Source organism: Onychostruthus taczanowskii, unplaced genomic scaffold (genome assembly GCF_017590055.1).
Source record: "Onychostruthus taczanowskii isolate IOZ18803 unplaced genomic scaffold, ASM1759005v1 scaffold66, whole genome shotgun sequence".
In the NCBI taxonomy this organism is placed as follows: domain Eukaryota; kingdom Metazoa; phylum Chordata; class Aves; order Passeriformes; family Passeridae; genus Onychostruthus; species Onychostruthus taczanowskii.
The window spans coordinates 1,633,054-1,653,745 of NW_024504344.1; the positions used below are offsets into that span (position 1 = coordinate 1,633,054).

The 20,692-nt window shown below is 47.1% G+C and overlaps 1 protein-coding gene across 1 annotated transcript in view; it reads right to left on the minus strand.

Annotated features, from left to right (window-relative positions):
- Positions 1 to 1,536: 1,536 nt before the first annotated feature.
- Positions 1,537 to 20,692, minus strand: part of COL22A1 (collagen type XXII alpha 1 chain) — a 228,447-nt gene continuing 209,291 nt past the window's right edge. Inside the window, exons 58-65 of the mRNA XM_041420805.1 lie at positions 17,992 to 18,063; positions 16,198 to 16,233; positions 15,243 to 15,287; positions 14,785 to 14,964; positions 5,066 to 5,132; positions 3,222 to 3,404; positions 2,780 to 2,857; positions 1,537 to 1,828 (exon numbers count right to left, since the gene is read on the minus strand). Coding sequence (XP_041276739.1) covers positions 1,641 to 1,828; positions 2,780 to 2,857; positions 3,222 to 3,404; positions 5,066 to 5,132; positions 14,785 to 14,964; positions 15,243 to 15,287; positions 16,198 to 16,233; positions 17,992 to 18,063 — 849 coding nt within the window. The 3' untranslated portion in view covers positions 1,537 to 1,640. The remainder of the gene's footprint in view (positions 1,829 to 2,779; positions 2,858 to 3,221; positions 3,405 to 5,065; positions 5,133 to 14,784; positions 14,965 to 15,242; positions 15,288 to 16,197; positions 16,234 to 17,991; positions 18,064 to 20,692) is intronic.

A 20,692-nucleotide genomic window follows, 5' to 3' on the forward strand; every position in this document is an offset into this window, starting at 1 on the left:
GTTTAACCCTGGTATTTATACTTGTTATTTAATTTTATTTTCAGTAAAGTGGAGGCAAATTTTATCTGCTACTGGTGAGAAAAGACTCCAAGACTGGCAAAACCTTATCTCTGCACCTTAGCCTCAGGGTATGATTCCAGGCTGGTTATCAACAGCTGTGGCTTCTGCTTAGGCTGGCCAGTTTGGAAGCACCGTGCCATATGGAGAATGTGTTAGCAGGGCAGAGTGCCTCTTTTCTGTCTCCAGAAGAGCAGACCAGATTCCCAAACACATTCAGCACTTAGTGCCTGTGTCAGGTCCATTATTCCCATCTCTCACTACAAACTGCTTTGTGCAGAAGAGGTTTGAAAATGCAGCTGCTTTGTTGGCTGGCACATATGCTAGGCCTGATCGCTTCTCAGATCTGCACTTAGTGGGTGGGCATGGCTTGGTCAGAGGGTTAAGCTCACAAATGACCTGTTGTGAAGGTCTTTTCAGACTCCATCCTGTTTTTACTTTGTCTTTGCATTCTCAGGTTGATTTTGGCTATTAGCTGATAGGGAGAAATGGCCACTGTCTGGCTTGTTGCTGTCACCCTCAAAGACAATTTCCATCATGTTTATGAACATCTCTTTGCTCTGATCCTTTCGTCAAAGATCAACATCCTCCTAGACCAGGCTGCACAATGCACCAGCCCTCTAAGTAACACAACTTGCCAAGTTATTGTCATAATGGATCAGCCAAAACAGTGAATTGGGTCACAGTTGGCTTCTTGAGTTTTTAATACCAGGAGGCTTTCTATGCTGCTCTGGCTGACTTTTGAGTGAAGCAGTGGTAGGGAGCTGTCCATGTGCTGACATTGCACAAGGGATTTGGCATCCCTTACCTGACAGAGGATAACCTTGCAAATGCCTCTCCCTGACAGAGGTAAGTAAGCTCCATTTCTTGGAAAAAAACTCTCCAGTACAGAAAGGTTTAGATCTTCTGTGTTGTCCCTTCAGGCCTGTACTATGAAATCCCACATGACTCCATGAAAAAGTAGCTCCTATAGAATACTGATTCATTTATCAGCAGAAGAACAGTAAATTTTACAGGGATCTTCTGGAAAGCACACACTAGCAGATCAAAATTGTCCATTGGGAGTTGGATGTATAGGAGACCCTTTTCCAGCTTTGGTATGACTTTATCTTCCTCCCTGCCATGTGGATGGCAAATAGCACCAACAATCCTGTGCCTGTGTGTCACAGTTAATGCTCCAGGCTGCAGGATTTGATTTGAACTGAAAGGATGAGAGATAAAGCTTTGGAAAAAATTAATCAGATAACAGATTAAAAATTTGGCATTGGAATGGTTTTACATAAACAGTCACACAACACATTGCTATTATATGCTTTACAAAAGAGAAAAAAACCCACTTATTTTTAGCATTTTAATATGCCCTGATGTTAGAGAAAACAAACAAAAAATAAGTTCACATATCACATCAAAGATAATAATAATAATAATAATTATAATTCATAAAAATAATCTGACCGACCGGCAGCATTTGTTGGCTTTAGAAGGCCTCCTGCGAAAGAAACGCAGCTGAAGACATTGGAGAGCTCTTGGCAGGTGTAAGGAATTCAAGTTTTCAAAACAAGTCTGGGGGTGCTCCCTGCACGCTATGGCCCTTTGACATTGGAGGGCCGGGCAGCCAGGCTTGCATAGTAAGCGCACTGAGAGGGGTCACACTGTCCATTGGCTCCTGGGGGTCCCTGGGGACCTGCCAGACCTGGCACACCAGCTTCACCTTGAGGGCCGGGAGGTCCTGGCATCCCATCTTTGGCATAACCAGGCTCTCCTGGGAGGCCTGAAAGAGAAACAAAATGCCCTGGTGAGTGGCACCAGAGTGACACACCCAGCGTGCAGTACTCAGCAGTATAACGTCACAGGAGATGGCTTTGCTGCCAAACTGGGATTCAGAGAGCAGCTTCCATAGGTTTGGATTTGGCTAGGATGTATCTCAAGGAAACAACCAGAGTGTCTCCTCTGAAATAAAGATTTCCACTCCCTATGGCGACCTTGGGATGCTCAGCTCTGATACGGCTGCTCTTCTTCCTCCATGCTGAAGTCATGGAGCTGCATGAGACAACTCATGACATACAGTCCTCACAGAGAGGAAGTGAGAATGGGAAAGTGGAGGCAAGAGCCAGACTGGGGAGATAATTCACTGGTGCAGAGCATAGTGGGTACATTGTTATTTGAAGGCAATGCAAGGCCAGTCTGCCAGATGCAGACAATGGGGTTATGAGGGCTTCCCATAGTTCCTTTCCCAAGAAAGCAGTGAAGGCAAAACTTATCAATGGTGCCTAATTTCAGACTGCAGACAAACTGTATTTGCTGTTGCTTTGTCAGTAATAGTAAAGCAGAAGCTGTATCCCCAAGGCACAGGTCTTCAATATGACCTTTTATAACATCTGAAGCTGTCTGAACCTCTGGGTTCAGCTTGGTCACAGGAAGACTCTGCCAAGGACAGAGAAAACACTTCCCAGTGCATCTAAACCTTCACTCTGGATTTGACCCAAAGGTCAGTTAACTTAGCTGTAACTGAGATGCTTCATTGTACTCATTCATCAGGCTGAGGAAATAAAGGTAGCCAGATATGATGTTAATGATACAGTTCTTCCCTTTGGGCCACATCCTACAGAAATTGTGTATGTTGTTTTTATGTCATCCTGATCATCTCTTTAGTACAGCAGAGACCTGTGTCCTGGTAGTGGTTCTATGTGATATATTTTGTCGGGTGTTCTGAATAACACACCTGGAATTCCGGGGGGACCCATTTCCCCTCGCTGACCAATGCCAGTGTCTCCTTTCTCACCCTTTGCTCCTCTTTCTCCTGTAGAGAGGGAAAGAAAAAATATGAACTGATGAGCATGGTCTACAGAACTAAGCATTAGTATAGGTCTTCCATCCACACTGAAGCCAATATATTTGGTAAAAACAGTTCCTAATTGTGGCCAATCCTCTGAGAGAGGATATTAAGTAGGAATGAAGACTTGCCCCACTCTAGTTCTGGCCAGAGGTGCAACACACCAGCAACTGCTGGTCATAGTTAACAACTCTGGTTTAACAGACTGAGGTTGCTTCCAACACCTGCATTTTGAGGACAATTTATAAGCTACCAAAGGGAAAGGTGGATGCCAAAGTCGAGTGGACACATCCTTTTATTGGACTGCCCCAACAAACCAAGTTTCACTTACCTTTGGGACCAATTGGTCCAGGTGGCCCTTCAGAGCCAGTCTGTCCAGGCCGGCCAGGCTCTCCCGGAGGGCCAGTTCTTCCTGGGACTCCTTCCTTCCCAGGGGGACCAGGAGGTCCTGGTCTGCCATGAGATGCTTTCACCTGTGCAGGCTGTATGTGAGCCAAGATGTAGGGTAACTTTGCTGCAATGAGAGGGAAATGGTTTTGTTAGACTAGAAGGACTATGCTCCAAGAAATGGAGAGGCAGAACCAGGGGCCCCATAAAGTCCAAGTCCTGTCACAGGGCCACCCATTTTTTGTCCCTCCATAATCCATGACTGTGACTCTCTGATCCTCTCTCAATTATTTAAATCTCATTTCTTGATAGCATTAAATTTCTCCTAAATTCCATACTTTATCATAAACCTTTTTCTCATCCTCTGCTCCTTGTCCTCCAAGAATCTGAAATGTCCCTTCCTTTAGTTGTGCAGATGGTGAATCCCTGTTAAACTGAGACAACTGCTGCTCTGAAAAGGAGAGCCTTTTCCTACTGCTTCTATGATGCAGACATGGCTGGTCTGTAGGAGAAAGCTTTTCTTGTTCCAGGCTGTTCCATGCAGGCACACACTGCCTGGCATTTCAGTGCTAAGACCCTGAACAATCATTCTGGTTTTGGCTGGGGTGGAGTTAATTTTCTTCATGGTGACTGGCAGGGGGCTATGTTTTGGATTTGTCTTGGTAATACAGAGATGTTTTTGTTATTGCTGAGCAGGGCCCACACAAAGCCAAGGCCTTTTCTGCTTTTCATACGACCACACTGGGGAGGAAACTGGGGGTGCAGGAGAGGTTCAGAAGAGACCCAGCCAGAACAGGCGACCCAAACTGACCAGAGGGATATTCCAGACCATGTGACATCATGCTCAGTGTATAAAGTGAGGGGAGGAAGAAGGGGACATTTGCAGTGATGGTGTTTTTCTTCCCAAGTACCCATTACCTGTGATGGGGCCCTGTTCTCCTGGAGATGGCAGAACACCTGCCTGCCCACGGGAAGCAGGGAGTTAATTCATTACTTTGTTTTGCTTCTGGGTGCAGCTGTTGCTTTCCCTATTAAACTGTCTTTATCTCAACCAATGAGTTTTCCAGCTTTTACTCTTCTGATTCTCTCCCTGATCCTGCGGATGGGGGAGTGAGTGAGAGGTGCATGGGCCTTGGCTGCTGGCTGGGGTTACACCATGACAGCAACCTTGAGAGCTCATAAAACACTCAGCATCATGTAAACATTCTACAGAATAAAGGGAGAAGAGTGTTCTACCTTCTCTTCATTGATCCTAAATGCTTTCAGACCGGTGTGGATATTGAAGACTGAGAGTGTGTAAATAAAATCTGTGAAATGATCACCCCATTTACTTGTGATCTTTAGCAAGGAACAAAATGCCTGCAGCTGTGTGTCAGCTGCACCAAGAGCTGTGTGAGAAGGACTACAGCTCTGCATCTCACTGTCAATGGGATCAGTAGTGGTCTGCAATTTTCATACTTGGAGAGAAACAGCAGACCATATCCCCTCCAGCCTCTCTTCTTATACTGATGAGTATCAAAAGTCACAGGCAAAAATCACGAACATTTCTTCTCCAGTTGGGACCTCAAAAGAAAGTTTATTATCTACTCTGATTACTTTCTGTGCTATTGCTGGGAAAATCAAAGCCTGGGGAACTGTAAAGCACATTTAATTTCACACATCTTCCAAGCAAGCTTGCTGCAATGCTACCTTCCTTAAGGAGGAGAGATTCAGGTTCCAGCCCAGCTATGGAAAGCATCTTTCATACTCTCAGATCCACCTTCTAGCTTCCTGGTACTAATTACTTACCATCTAGCTGCTTGGATAACTCCTCTTGGATGAGTCTCCTCAAAGTCTCTAGAGATGGGGCTTCTCCCTAAACAGTCAGAATCACAGTGATGAGACTAGATAACCACAGTAAAGGGATCAGATAGTTATATAGGACAAGGGGGAACAGTTTTAAACTAAAAGAGAAAAGACTTAGATTAGATGTCAGGAAGAAATTCTTTACTGTGAGGGTGGTGAGGCACTGAAAGGGGTTGCCCTGAGAAACTGCAGATGCCCCATCCCTGGAAGGCAAGTTGGGTGGGCTTTGGAGCAACCCCACCTAGTGGGTGGCATCCCTGCCTGTGCTGGATGGGCAGTTGGAAGTAGATGATCTTTAAAGTCCCTTCAACCCAAAACACCGTGTGGTTCTATGATGTGCAAACTAAGACCTCCACAAAGGGCTCAGCAGGTGCCATGTCATCACCCACAGCACACACAGGGCTGCAGGGTCTGCCTAAAAGAGGAATGTAAAGAGACTGAAAACAATCACAGAATCAACTGGGCTGGAAAAGACCTCTGAGATCATAAAGTCCAGCCTTCAACTGAACACCACTATATCAAGTAAACCATGGCACTGAGTGACAGGTCCAGTCTTTCCTTAAATGTCTTCAGGGACAGAGATTCCACCACTTCTGTGGGCAGCCTATTCCCATAATTATCTAATTATCCCATCTGTGAAGAAATTCTTTGTAGTGTCCAGAATAAACCTCCCTGGCACAGTTTGAGACTATGTCCTCTTGTCCTATCATTAGCTGTCTGGGAGAAGAGCCCAAACCCCATGTGGACAGATTCTCCAATTAGTCAGTTATAGAGCAATAAAATCTCCCCTGAGCCTCCCTTTCTCCAAGCTGAAGAACACCAGCACCCTCAGTCTTCACAGGAGTTGGACTTCAAAATTTTCACCATTTCTGTTCCCTTCTCTAGAACTACTCCAGAACCTCAATGTCCTTCCTGAACTTAGGGGCCCAGAACTTGACACAGAATATAACATGTGGCCTCCCCAGTGCCCATCACAGAGGGACAATCACCTCCCTTGTCCTGCTGGCCACACTAGTGCAGACACAGAAAGCCAGGAGGCCACCCTCCTCCTTGCCCATCTGGACACATGCTGACTCATATTCGGCCGATGTCAGCCAGCAACCACATGGATTTTCCTGCTGGGCACATTTCCAGCCATTCTGCTCCCAGCCTGGGGCACTGCAGGGCCTTGCTGGGACTCTGAACAGGACAGAGCACAGGAAACACTGCTAGTGACTGAATGCCAACTCATTGCAGCTCCATTCCCAGCCACTCTCTGGACACAGCCATCCTGACAGTTCTTAAGCCAGCCAAGAGTGCCCCTGCCCAAGCCCGGGGCTGATGGCCTTTGCAGGACTGTGCTGTGGGAGATGGAGTCTAAGGCTTTGCTCAAGTCCAGACAGACTCCATGCCTTGCTTTTCCATCAGCCTTGAGGAGGATCACTTTCTCCTCAAAGGACATCACGTTGCTCAGGCAGGACCTGCCTTTCCTAAACTCACACTGGCTGGGCTTGGTCCCTTGGTTCTCCTCTCTGGGCTTTGTGATCCCACTCACAATGATCTGCTCCAGAACCTTGCTGGGCCCTGAGGTCAGGCTGACAGGCCTGCAGTTCCCTACATCCTCCCCACAGCCCTTATGAGCATGGGTGTCACAGTGCCACCTCCAGCCAAGTGGGACATCGTGACTAGCCATGACTGAGAATAAAAGGATGGAGTGAGCTCTTTTGCCAGCTCCCTGAGCACACTTGCGGTGCTCCCAAACAGCTCCACAGACTTGTCAGTGTTTCAGTGGCTCTGCAGATCACTAATGACATCCACCAGGACTGCAGGGGGTCTGGTCTGCTCCTCATCCTTGTCTGTTGGGCTCAGGGGACTGCTTGTCATCTGGAGAACTCATCTGCCTCTCGAAGACTGATGCAAAGAAGGCATTCAATAGCTCAGACATTTTTGCATCCTTCATAGCCATATTTTGGTAACATATCCAATGAAAAACTGAGATTTTCTTTCACCTTCCTTGGTTGTTAAAACGTGCAAAAAACCACTTTTAATTGTCTTTTACAGTAGCGGCCAGATGAAGTGCTAACAGAGCTTGTCCTTTCCTGATGAACTTTCGACATAAGGAAGAAGCCAAGGGTGGGGACACATGGTGGGCTGGGTGGGAAATGTAGTTTGGCAGAGCAAAGGGCTTCTTTGGGCATGTTTAGGAGAGGAACACACAAGGTGGGAAAAGGGAGAGCAGCAGATCCTTGGGAGAGGAACAAGCATAGGAAAATTCAAGGAGCAAAGGCCTAAAGCAGGCCTTCGGTACCAAGGAGGACTCCATATCTTTCAAAGACAAGGGGTGGCCATGCCCACCAGGCCTCATCCTGCTGGCCTCACACCACCCATCATGCTTGCCCACATTCCCCTGCAGAGCCTTCCTACCCTCCAGCACATCGACACTCCCACCCGTCTTGGTGTCATCACAAATTTACTACTGAGGGTACCCTCAATGTCCTTGTCCACATCTGCAGGACAGACACTGGACAGGACTGCGCCCAGGGGACACCACTAGTGACCACATGCCAATTCAATGTGGCTCCATTCCCCACTACTCTTAGGACATGGCCATCCTGACAGCACTTAAGCCAGCCAAGAGTGCCCCTGCCCAAGCCCGGGGCTGACGGCTTTTTCAGGATTGTGCTGTGGGAGATGGAGTCTAAGGCTTTGCTCAAGTCCAGACAGACTCCATGCCCTGCTTTTTGCTCAGCCCCAAGGCAGGTCACTTTCTCCTCAAAGGACATCTCGTTGCTCAGGCAGGACCTGCCTTTCCTAAGCTCACACTGGCTGGGTTTGGTCCCTGTGTTCTCCCCTCTGGGTTGTGTGATCCCCCTCATGATGATCTGCACGAGAACCATGCTGGGCCTCAAGGTCAGGCTGACAGGCCTGCAGTTCCCCACATCCTCCTGCGGCCTTTCTTGGCAATACAAGGCACATTGGCACCTCCAGCCATGTGGTACCTCCCCAACAGTCTAGGACTAATAGTAAAGGATGGAGAGCAGCTTAGTGAGCTCTTTTGCCAGCTCCCTGAGCACCCTTGGGGGACTCCCAGCCAGCTCCACAGACTTGTTAGTGTCTCAGTGGCTCTGCAGATCACTAAGGGTTTTCTCCAGGAAACAGGGGGTCTGGTCTGCTCCTCATCACTGTCTGCCAGCTCACGGGACTGCCTGTCCTCTGGAGAATGGATCTGTCGAAGACTGAGGCAAAGAAGGCATTCTGTAGCTCAGCCTTCTCCTCATGCTTCATAACCATATGTCCACTGCATATCCAATAAAGAATGAAGATTTTCCTTGGCCCTCCTTTGTCATTGAGCTTTGTAAAGGAATATTTTTAATTGTTTTTTACAGTAGTGGTCAGATTAAGTGCTAAGGGATTTTTGCCTTCCTGATTTGTCTTTCTGCGTGGGAGCTATGGGGTGGGACACATGGTGGGCTGGGTGGGAAAAGCAGTTTGGCAGAGCAAAGGGCTTCTTTGGGCATGTTTAGGAGAGGAACACACAAGGTGGGAAAAGGGAGAGCAGCAGATCCTTGGGAGAGGAACAAGCATAGGAAAAGTCGAGGGGCAAAGGCCTAAAGCAGGCCTTTGCGATCACGGATGCCAAGTCTCTCCGTGACAAGGGGTGGCCATGCCCACCAGGCCTTTGTGACTGCAGTTGCATTGCACCCAGAGGCCATTGTGACACGGGTCCATGCCGTGACACAGAGGGCTCTTGTAGGGCCAAACCCCTCATGTTGTCACTCTCAGGAGAGCAGCTCTCTGAGGAGGAAGCAGTTCTCTCACGAGGCAGCAGCTCCTCAGGAGGAAGCAGCTCTCCCGGGTGCACTTGGCCAGTGTTCGTCAGAGCACCGCCAAGATGTTCAAGAGACAGGAGGAAAATGCCCACTACCAGTCCCGTGAGGGGCAGCCGCTGCTGTCCAAGCGGCGACAGGTGAGGGATGGGAATGGAGGGAAAGGCTGCAGTGGGACCTGGGGGAGGGCTGGGGGCAGAGACCGCCAGCGAGGCCTGGCTCCAAGCCTTGCTCTGGGGAGGAGATGGTGCCAGGATGACCTGGGTGAAGGAATACCCCAGAGACGGTAAGCAAAGCTGGGAACCCAGCTCGGCCTGGCAGATGTGGTCAGCATTGCCCTTGGGGCCGGATTGGGGCTTGCCACCGTGAGGGGGTAGTGTGTGCCCGCACAACCACCTGAATCTCTTGCCTCCCTCTGCTTCCCACAGGTGCCCCAGCGGCTGCCACAGGCAGCAGCAGAGGTCACATGGGTGACCGTCACGCCCCTCCAATGGGACAGACCGATCCCCAGACAGGACGCATCACGGAGACCCACAGGACATGAAACAAAGGAGGAGAGCCTGGAGGGAGGGCACTCACTGCCCCTCGGTGGCACAGTTACACGGCCAACAAAACTGTCCGTGTCAGACCTGCCGCCTCTCCATGGCCCTCCACTGACAGTGACACCTCCGTGGCAGCGCAGCGCTCAGCTACCAAGAGCAGCCTCAGCACAGATCAAGCTGCCCCCTCTGCCAGCAACCCCAGCAGCCTCTGGATCTTTTCCCAGAGGCAGAGCACGGTCCGCAGGCCACGTAGGCAGCAGCCACCAAGACCTAGTGCCACCGTCTCCATGGGGTTCGTAGAATCCCTGTAGAATCCCACAGGGAGTTTCCCTGGCCCCATGGGTGCTTATGGGGCCAGGGAAACTCCTTCCCCGGACGGCTCAGCTGAAGGGCTCTGGCAAGGGTCAGCAGCAAGGCCGGGTCAGCGCCTGCCACCCCTGAGACGTGCGGGTGGCTTGCCGCTCCGCACAGGAACCCAGCCTGCCTGGAACCACCTGGAGCTCACCGAGGTGGACGAGCTCACTGAGGTGCAGGAAGAGCACGGTGGCAAAACCTACAGAGACTCATTTAGAGGCCTTGCCCCGTGCCTGCTTGAAGAAAGGTCCACCAAGTTCACCGGCACTCAGGAGCGGTCAAGTCTCTGCCAAGAGGCAGATGCAGAGGCCCAGGTGATGAACAGAGCTCCCAGTTTGAACAAAGACTCCACCACAGACACTGGAAACTCCTCTGAGCTCCTGTCTCCTGCCAGAGCAGCAGTCTGTGTCTGACAAGTCACAGGGCCGGGAGACTTCTCCAAAAGAGCCAGAGGACAAGTGGGAGGAAGAAGAACTCCCAGAAACAGAGGCTCCAGGAGACAGGGACAGCGACCCACAGGGTACCTCGCTTCCCCCTCTCAAGGAGGAAGAGTCAGAGGCAGGAACTTCGGACCTGGACAAAGATCCCTGGGATGAGGGGCACAATGAGTTTTTCCCCATGTCAGAGCCTGGGGAAACTTCATGCTTCTCACCTTCTCCCCCATCTGGAAGCTCCTGTGAGGAGAGGGGAACTCATCAGCTGCCTGAGCAAACCGCACATGATGGCAAGCTGCCATGCACGGGGCCTGAAGATGCTTTGAAGCATTTCCTGAATATGGAGGAAGAGGAGCTGGAGAAGTTGGAGGATGGCATCCTCACTTCCCTGGATGCAGAAAGCCCCTTGGTGCAGCACAGCCTTTGCAGCTGGACCAAAGACTGTACAGGGGAGACCGAAAACTACGCACAGCTCGTGCCTCCAGACCTGTTTGAAGAGCTGTGGTCTCTCTTTAACAAGCAGGATGTGCAGTCCAGGGACACTCAGCTAGACCAGCTACTGGCAAAGTGGGAGGAAGAAGAGCTCCCTGACAGAGGAGAGGACACTGCAGGAGAGGGGGACAGTGAGGCAGAGAGCGAGTTGTGCCTCCCACTGCAAGAGGAGGGAGCAGAGCCAGCAGCTTCTCCCCTGGACAGTGACCCCTGTGAGGAGGGGCACAGTGAGCCTTTCCCCATGGCACTGCCAGAAGACTCAAAGATGTCTGCGGTTTGTGCCTCGCCTGCTGATACTGTGGAGGAGGTTGATGCTGTAGCCATGGAGGCTGGATATGCCCAGGCTGCCCCTCCCCGGGAAAAGCCCTGTGGGGCTGGTGTGCAGGCTGGGACTTGCCCGGTGCCTGCCCAGCCCCTAGCACACCAGGTCCCTGCTTCCACTGCTGGCATAACCACAGTCCCGCAGTCCCCGGCCCCACGGCGATGGCGCTCCATGGCCAAGAGGGCCCGGCGGGCCCTGCGCGGGCTCTTCTCCTTCAGCTGCCTCAGGGGGCAGCCAGAGGAGTGAGCCCGGTGCCAGCACCAGGCGGTTTCCTAAAGATGACTGCTCACCCACCGGCGACAATTTTTCAAAGGTAGGTCCTGCTGCCAGCCCTTATCCCTCACCCCCAAGCCAGCAGCAAGGTCGCAGCAAGATTGGAGAGATCAGGCTGAGGAAGGATGATAGCGCTGCCCTGTAGAATCCCACAGAAGCTGACTCCAGGCCCAGTCTGCATTGAGGGCTGCATTCCTCAGGCTGCATTAGGAGCTGAGGAATGTTCCTTGGGCCTCAGCATTGAAGGCAAAGGAAGGCATACCCATCCTCCTCTCATATGGAAAACGAGAAAATGCCTCCCTGGATACTGCCAATATGGAATGGAGAAAGGTGCTGGCCCTGGAACGCCAACACCTCCAAGAAACCACTGGCACCCCAAGCACAGAGAAGCACAGCATGAGGAAGGACTGACAGGACACTGCTGGAGCCAAGTGTCTTGGATTGTCTTCTGTTCAATCTCTCCCTCACCCCCTCTTTTCCCCTTCTTTTTGTCTTGCCCTCCTCTTTCTTATCCCTCTCTATCATCTCTCTACTCTACATTCTTTGTTAAATAAAATCTCCATTGTTAACTTTGGTACACGGTCTCCTTGGCACCTTAATTGGCGCATCGGCATCTCTCACTACTTGCATCTTAACAGGGTCACACAGCACTTTAGGTGCCTCACTCAGGGCTTCACCGGTGCCCTGCAAAGTGGCACAATCACCGCCCTGGACTTGCTGGCCACACTAGTGCTGACACAGAAGGCCAGGATGCCACTGAGCTACTTGCCCAGCTTGGAAAGCCCCAGCTCATGGTCAGGCTCTTTCAGCCAGCATCTCCAGGGCCTTTCCCACTGGGCAACCTTCCAGCTACTGCCTCAGCCTGGGGTACTGCAGGGCTTTGCTGGGACACAAGGGCAGCACCATGGCCTGGCTCTTCTTGAACCTCATTCCACTGGCCTCACACCATCCATCCAGCCGGTCTACATCCCCCCAACAGAGCCTTCCTACCCTCCTTCCTACTCCACCCATCTTGGTGTCGTCACAAATGTACAACTTTGGGTACCCTCAATGTCCTTGTGCGCATCAGCAGGACAGACACTGAACAGGACAGGTCACAGGGGACACCACTGGTGACCAGATGCCAACTCATTGCGGCTCCATTCTCCTCCACTCTCTGGACACAGCCATCCTGACAGTTCTTAAGCCAGCCAAGAGTGCCCCTGCCCAAGCCCTGGGCTTACAGTTCTTCCACGAATGTGCTGTGGGGACAGAGTCAAAGGCATTCTCAGTTTCCAGTCTTCTGGCAAACCATGGGTCAATGGTTTAAGCAGGGAGCCTGGTCTGAGGGCTCCAGTTGCAGCACTGTTCCCATCACCATCCTTAAGAAAATCTCCTTCCTATCCACTCATAGGACAAGCTGTAGAAGTCACATGAGGAAGCATCTCTCCCCTTTCAGATCACAGTGGAGATCCTATGTTCTTTTTCATCATGGTATGTTTCCTTGCAGAGAGTACGTGTGCCCCAAAGGTTCTAATGCTGGCTATCTGGACTTTCTGAAAACACTCATATTTGATGTATCCCCTGTCAACAGGCCTTATCTCAGGAAACAGAAGCCAGTTTGTGCATATGATACCTATTCTTCCAAAGCAGTACAAGGTTTTTTCTGATTTCAGGCTGTTGAAGTGAGACAAGGCATGTGGCTATCTGGCCATGGACCCCTACCCCGCTCCCAAGGCACAGTATCTTCCATCTTTTCTCTTAATTCTTTTGTGCTGCTGCTGTTGTACAGCTGTAATAGCCATAAAAACTCAAATAATTTGAACTACAACTCTGGATGATGGAGCTACAAAAATTTTGAAAGCATTTTTGATAGGTGGATGAATTTTTAGATTGTGGTTTTCCAAGTAAATAATAATAAAAAATAGGTTTTAGGGTTGCCAGGCTCTTGCCTTTGCAAGAACTCAAAAGAAAATTGTGCTACCCTTAAACAATAAACCATTTTCAAGCAGAAAGATCAAGTATTTTCTTTTATAAATCAGAAAGCAAGATGTTCCACTTGAAATACATTTTTCATTTATTTTGGCTAAAATAGTTCTTTGCATTTCTGTCAATTTTGAAAATATTTATGATCAACCTAAAGACTGCATTCTTTTGTGTATCAACTGCTTGCAGAAGTGTTGCTTTTCCCTCACACTTATTCTTTTAACATACAAGGATGCAGTTTGTGTTCTCTGTGTTTAAGAAAACCTAGTGAGCTCTTCTGAGTCAGAAGTTATTCTTCATTAAAAAATGAGAACTTATTAAATAGCTAAGTGACATTTCAATTTTAATCAATAGCATTGCTGATAAATACAGAGTTGGTCCATTTACTGCCTCCTTCCTGACACAAATTTTGCATGAGAAAAAGATGTGTCACTGGTGACAAAAGAAACAATTTTATCATTAAGTACTAAGCACTTTTGATGGCTCTTAGTGTATATCCCACTAAGTAAACATAATTGCGGAACATACTTTAAAGGCTTACAAATTATCTTTTCAAGTTTTAACCCTATTAGTTAAATTAAGTTTCCATAATCATCACTTGATTTCACACACAAAGAAATGCTTTGTTTAAAATTTAGTCAGTTTTTACATCAGAGATTATTCTCCATTTATTCTCCTCTGAGATGATCTCCAATTCATCCTCAGGATGGGCACAGTGGCTTCACTACTCTTGGTAGGTTTTCTCATTCTGGAACACAAAACACCCTCAGGCATTCTCAGTAGTGAGATTGTTTCCCAACATGGGGGAGGAAAAAAAAAAAAAAGAGGGAGAATATTAAGCAAAAATAGTATTTCATGAATTCTGATGAGCTGACTACAGGACTTCCAGGAATAGAGCAGTGACCTTTCCACAACTCAGCATTTTTTCTCTCACAACAACCAGCAGCAGAGGAAGGTGTTAGTCCTCTGTATGAAGCGCTACACATTATTGCCCTTACAGAAAGAATATTTTTTTACACTCCAGTGCCACGGCCAACATCACAGGACCCAATTTAGGTATTTAGGGGTAAAAGGTGTCAGCAACTAGCCACACTGACTGTGTGTCTCGATTATTTAGCTCCCCTGAAGTGCAAGTCAACACCCACATAAGCCTTTCCCAACTTCCATCCATGGAAGTGTCCAACACTATGTTGGACACAGCTTGGAGCAACCTGATCTAGTGGAAGGTGTCCCCGTCCTTGGCAGGGGGGTGGAACTAGATGGTCTTCAAGTCTTCTTCTAACCCAAACTACTCTATGATACCATGATTCATGAGATGTGCCACAGCTCCCTTGTATTAAGAGCTAAAAGCACTGCCTCCCTGTTAAAACATGCTCCTGCTCCAGTTTCTGTCATCCACAATGTACTCTGAGGCACTTTTCTGACCCCTGTGGCAGCAAGATTACTGTACAAAGCCTTTCTCTTGCAACCTTACCCTTGGTCCTGGAAATCCTGGCTGCCCCGGAGGACCAGGAGGTCCAACTTGCCCAGTGTCTCCTGGAGGTCCATGGGGACCCATCAGTCCTGGATGGCCCTTATGACCAGGTATCCCAGGATCACCTGGAGGACCCTTTTCTCCTTGAAGGCCTTTTTCACCTTTGATGCCAGGTTCGCCCTAAGTGAAGAGAAGGACATTGTCACCACAAAATAAGAAGCAAACTTCTGATTTCCAAACACAGAGAAACACTCACACCTGAGCTGGCAAAGTTGCTGAGTGCAACATCTGGTGCACTACAAATGAACCACAAATTGTTCTGATGGAGAATGATTAAAGACAGGGAAGACTGGAAGCACTGGCTTCACTTCTTAATGACCTCTGCCCCCAGGCCCTAACTCAAAACAACTCTCTTTATTTCAACATAATGAAATAACTGGTAATGTTCTCTAACTTACCCTCTCTCCTTTGGAGCCAATTGCACCCTGTTTTCCTGGTGTGCCCTGCAACAAAATAAAGGCAAACATAAAAGAACCATCAATAATAAAAGTAAATAATGAAACATATGCCTTTGTAATGATTCTTGCAACCCCACTAAAATTTATTTCCATGACAACCCCACAGTTTCCTGAGAGCTTTCTTTTGCTCTCAGTTATCAACAATTAAAGGAAAAAAACCAGCAAAAACAAAAAACAACAAACAATTTTAAAAAACCCAAACAAACAAAAAAACCAAAAAAAAACCCCCAACCACATGACAAATAGGTTGAGGAGGGTGATTCTCTCCCTTCACTCCCCTTTGGTGAGACCCCACCTGGAGTGCTGTGTCCAGTTGTTGTGCCAGAAGCAAAGCCATGAACCTGTTAGACCAAGCTCAAATGAGGCCACAAAGATGCCCAGAGAATTGGAGCACCTCTTCTATGGATTCAAGCTGAGAGAACTGGGGTTACTCAGCCTGAAGGAGAGAAGGTTCTGGGGGGACCTTTGAGTCCCTTCGAGTCCCTTCCAGTACTAAAAGGAGATATATAATAAAAATGGGGACGAAGTATTTTGTCAGGGACTGTAGTGATAGACAAAAGGTAAATGGCATCACAATCAGAGAGGGTGATATTCGGCAGAAATTTTTCACTGTGAGGGTGGTGAGGCACTGGAACATGTTGTTCAGAGAAGTTGTGAATGTCCCATCTGTGGAAGAGTTTAAAATCAGGTTGAATGGGGCTCTGAGCAGCCTGGTCTAGTGAAAGATATCTCTGCCCCTGGCAGGGTGGGCAGAAATAGATGATATTTCAGATCCCTTCCAACCCAAGCCATTCTATGAAAAAAACCCAATTTGTTGCAACCCTGGTAACACCCTTGACGATTTTATTCCCTGTGACACCAGTCTTATATTGAAACAACTGTGAATTTAACTTACCTCTTTCCCAGGAGGACCCTTCTCTCCTGGTTCTCCCTAAGACACACAAAAAGTGGATTTAGCATCACACTGGAGGAGCTGGAAGAAAGACTCCACCTAATAACCATTAAGTGTTACTTTGTGTTAACAACACAAATTTTCTTCTACACAGCAGCAGGTTTGCATGATTTATCCTTATCCTACTGCTATTGGTCATTCCTGGATAGATACATCTTGCTATTTGGAAAGAATTTTTTAGTGAATTTGCATCCCATGTAAACATAACAGGAAGTAATTTCTAACAAACCAGCTGAGGGCTGATGTTTCACTGGAGGTATGCTCCTGCTTTCAATACATTTTGTTCCTTTTTCTTACGAACAATTCCCAAAGCTTCATACACTTCATATGGTCTTGTTTAACTTAAGGAGCACCAGCATTATACCCATAAGTGTCAGAAGATGTAAGTGAAGTAAATTTTATTGGTAGAAGTACCATCTTGTATTACACCAGCTGGAAAAACACATACAGAGGTTTAAGGAATTTTAAGCCTAAGTGCTCATCTGTCTTTCAGAACTGTATTAAATCACCTTAATTTGAATAAGTACCCTTGTAGAATTATTTATACATATCTATTTTTTTAAAAAAATTATAATGTGATAATTAGACAACATAGTTTCCATTTTAGTGTTTCAATGAAAAAAAATATCACTGCAGTCCTGCACTGCAGGGAAAGCAAAATGAACGTTAAACTAGTTGTTGCTGAAATTCCAGCCACTTTCCTGTATCATGTACAGAAAAAAATAATCTTTCTAAGTTTGTTTGCAGCCAACACACATGATCATATCTATAACATGGTATTTTTCCCCTGGAAGCATAACATCTTCAGCTGTGTTAGCACCCATACATGTATCCATGAGGAATGGAACTAATCAAAGATGTGTGATCCAAATTAGGCTGCATTAAACTCACCTGAGTTTTCCTTAGGCCCACTTCAGTTTTAAATGACCACTATGTTTGCTGCTTAAAATTAATTGTCCAGAGAAGTATTTATTTCTTCTCTTTGCATCCAAAAACTCCCTTTCAAATTATAAAATTAGATATTAAAAAATACAGAAGGAAAAAAGAACCATCCTGTGGAAGATTCAGCTCAGCTACAGACACTCAAAAATCTTTTAAATTATCATTTTTTGTCACAACAAATCTAGAAATAAATAAAAAAATTACCTAGCATTCACTTTTTCCATCCTTGCAGTGAAATTTAACATCTTTTACTCACCTTGCAAAGATATTGCATTCTGAGGCTGTGATAATGTCATGCGTATAGGTTTATTGCTTATTATTTTAGATCACTTTGGGAGATCTATGATTGCTTTAATTGCAATGTACCTCTGTTGCTGGCAACAAAGGAATTTCCCTCAGATTAGCAAATATCAGAAATACCCATAGACACCCGTATTATTATCAGCACTCACAATTTCCCTATTCAGTCCATCTAAGGTTCATGCAGAGGTGTAGTCTGATACCATACCTGTATTAAGAAGACTATTAAAGCAGTCTGATTAATGCACACATTAGCAGGGCTGAGTGGCAGGTACCAGCTCCATACATGAGATTATGGTTGCTCATCCATATGAAAAATGCTATTTTTGTAGTCCAGTTTCCTTTAGAAGTAAAACTACATGGCTTCTGGATTTGTTAGATATCCTGCTTATGCTTCTTTTTTTAACCTAACTGAAGATGACCTTGTCCAACCTTCCTGTCTAACCTTCAAAAGCAGGTAAAGAGAGGATGTAATCCATCCCCAGACATACTTACAGGTGGTCCTCGGGGTCCTATAAAGCCAGGGAGTCCCGGGCTGCCTGTTTCTCCTTTATTTCCTTTGGGACCCTTAGGACAGAAATGAGACAGACACTAGCAGACCTTTCCCCAACACCTCTTTCCCAGAGCATTCATTTATGGATACACTGGAACTGGAAAATTTCATTTTAGCAGCAGGACTCCCAAAACTGACAAGGAAGAACAAAGCATTTCAGAAAAGCAGGTTGCAGGTATTGTGGTTACCTCATTAATAAGCTATGCAGGGTCCCTGGGAGAAGATGAAAAGGGACAATTATGGCAGGGGCAGGAGGTGTGTTCCATGGGTGTTGTGGTGTCACATGGTTTATAAGGGGGTGTTGAGAGCAGAAATGCTGCAATGGGTGATGACAGGAAAACAGTGCAGGTGGTCATACTGCTCAAATCCAAGATTATAACCAACAGACAGCTACAGGGCTTCTCCTTTGCCTTTATTTCTAGGTTCAATTTATGTCTCTTTCACTTATTTCTTGTGATATTCTGTCAAACTGTCCCTTTTTCCTTGCAGATCAGGGCAGTTGAAATGACAGTTAATGATACAGAACTTTCTCGTGCACACTTCTGATGTGGTTTTAACTCTTAGTTTAACCTTTACTTTCAGAACTTTGTCCCCTACTTTTCCAGTTCAGAAGATAACCGTTTTTCTTAGAGTAAAACTCATGTCAAGTGAGCACCAATGAGCCTATCAGGCACAAAGCACACGGATTTGGGGTGTGTAACTAGCCCTAAAGACTTCAGGGGCTGGATTGTGTTGCTGTGTGTGGGCTTAAGCATGAGCAAGTGTGAACTGTGATGGGCACTGTCAAACAGCAAATGCAAAAGGAGAAGGCTCCTGGCAGGTTTTACCTTGTGATTAAAAGCCAGCAGTGGTGAAGGTGGAAAAAAAAAATCCTTATTGCCACGACAACCTTCCTCACCTTGCTTTTTTTCAGAATAGAAATATAAAATATTGGCTTGTCACACCACACTGTGAAGGAAATTAATGCATTTCAAAATAAATGGATTTATGTACAGCACAAGGAGACACTTCCCATAATAACCTTTATAAAAAAGAGAGGATTCATTTTAATAACAGAGAATGATAATGATGAGATGACTGTCTGTTCTGCTGACCAACACTGTCTCATCGTTTCCCCTTCCTCATCCATCTGACTTTATCCTTTTTCAATCTCCTATGTTATTTTTGGACTCTAAATCCTCCGAAGCAAAGGCTGCTGTGGTGCTGTTTGTGCAGGAAGCTGCCTGTGAGTCCCTGGGCCACATCATATAGGTACTGTGATTACACTATGATGATTAAAATAATAATCCCCACTTGGCATGCGCAAGGCATCCCGAAGCCACAGTGACCTGATAAAGACCCAGAAGGTAAAAAAGCAGTGGTAGGAATTGGGAACAGAGACGGGTGTAAAGAAATTAAGAAAATAAGTCTGGAAAGGCAAGAGCAAGGACCCACAGGGCAAGAAGGAATGGCAACAGTCCCAGGAAGGTAAGAAGAGCTTATGTCAAGGACAAAAAGGCTGTGGCACTTGTTTTTTGACACAGAAGGGCTCTCAGACTGCAGCACCCTGTCCCACCTTCCCACACAGAAAGGTGGTATCCAGTTCTGGCCCCTCAGTTTGGGAAGGATGTTGAGATGCTTGAGCACATCCAGAGAAGGGCGACAAGGCTGGTGAGGGGAATGGAACACAAATCCTGTGAGGAACAACTGAGGGAGATAGGGGTGTTCAGCCTGGAGAAAAGGAGACTCAGAGGTGACCTTATCACTCTCTACAACTCCCTGAAAGGTGATTGTAGCCAGGTGGAGATTGGTCTCTTTTTCCAGGCACTAACTGAGAGAACCAGAGAACACAGTCTCAAGCTGCATCAAGGGAAATATGGGTTGGATATTAGGAAAAAGGTTTTTACAAAAAGAGTGATCAAGTATTGGAATTGTCTGCCCGAGGAGGGGTTGGAGTCACCATCCCTGAATGTTAAAAAAAGAGACTGGATGTGGCACTTGGTGCCATGGTTTAATTGAGGTTTACTTGGAGTCAATGATCTTGTAGGTCTCTTCCAACCTGATGATTCTGTGATTCTGTGGTATTTGCTTCTCTGAGACATCCCTGCAGATGCTTGATCAGGACACAAATCTGTGGTGAGGCTGGGGTGGTTTTATGACTTTGCAAGGGTCACAAAGACTCACAAAGAGTGAAGTCCTGCTGCAGCTTTTCACATTTCTCCTGCTCTGCCTTTGTTTTCCTGTTAATCCCACAGTCCAGCAAGCTGTACTGTCTCTATGGGCAAAGAGAAGGAAGAGCTCTGCATTGTGATAGATGATACTGGGCACAAAGGAATATTTGCAAGGATTTGCTGAAATCTGGACAATTTTCAGCAGCAGAACAGAGGAAAAAGCACAAAAAAAACCCCAACTAAAGCACCAGCTCCTCACTGTCCTTCTTACAGCTCTTCATTTCCAAGCTGTTCTTCCTCACAGGATGGCCTCAGGGGAGTTTCATTATGCTTCCTGATCCTGGTTTACTGCCCACTGTCTGCTCTTCCCTCAAGTGCCTGTGAGGATTTTTCTGCTGCCACTATTCCTCAATGGCAGCCTGCCAACTCCCCGAGGCCCTCTCCTTCCTTGTGACAACTCTCTGCTGGCTGCATGCTCTCTGCTTGGCAAAAT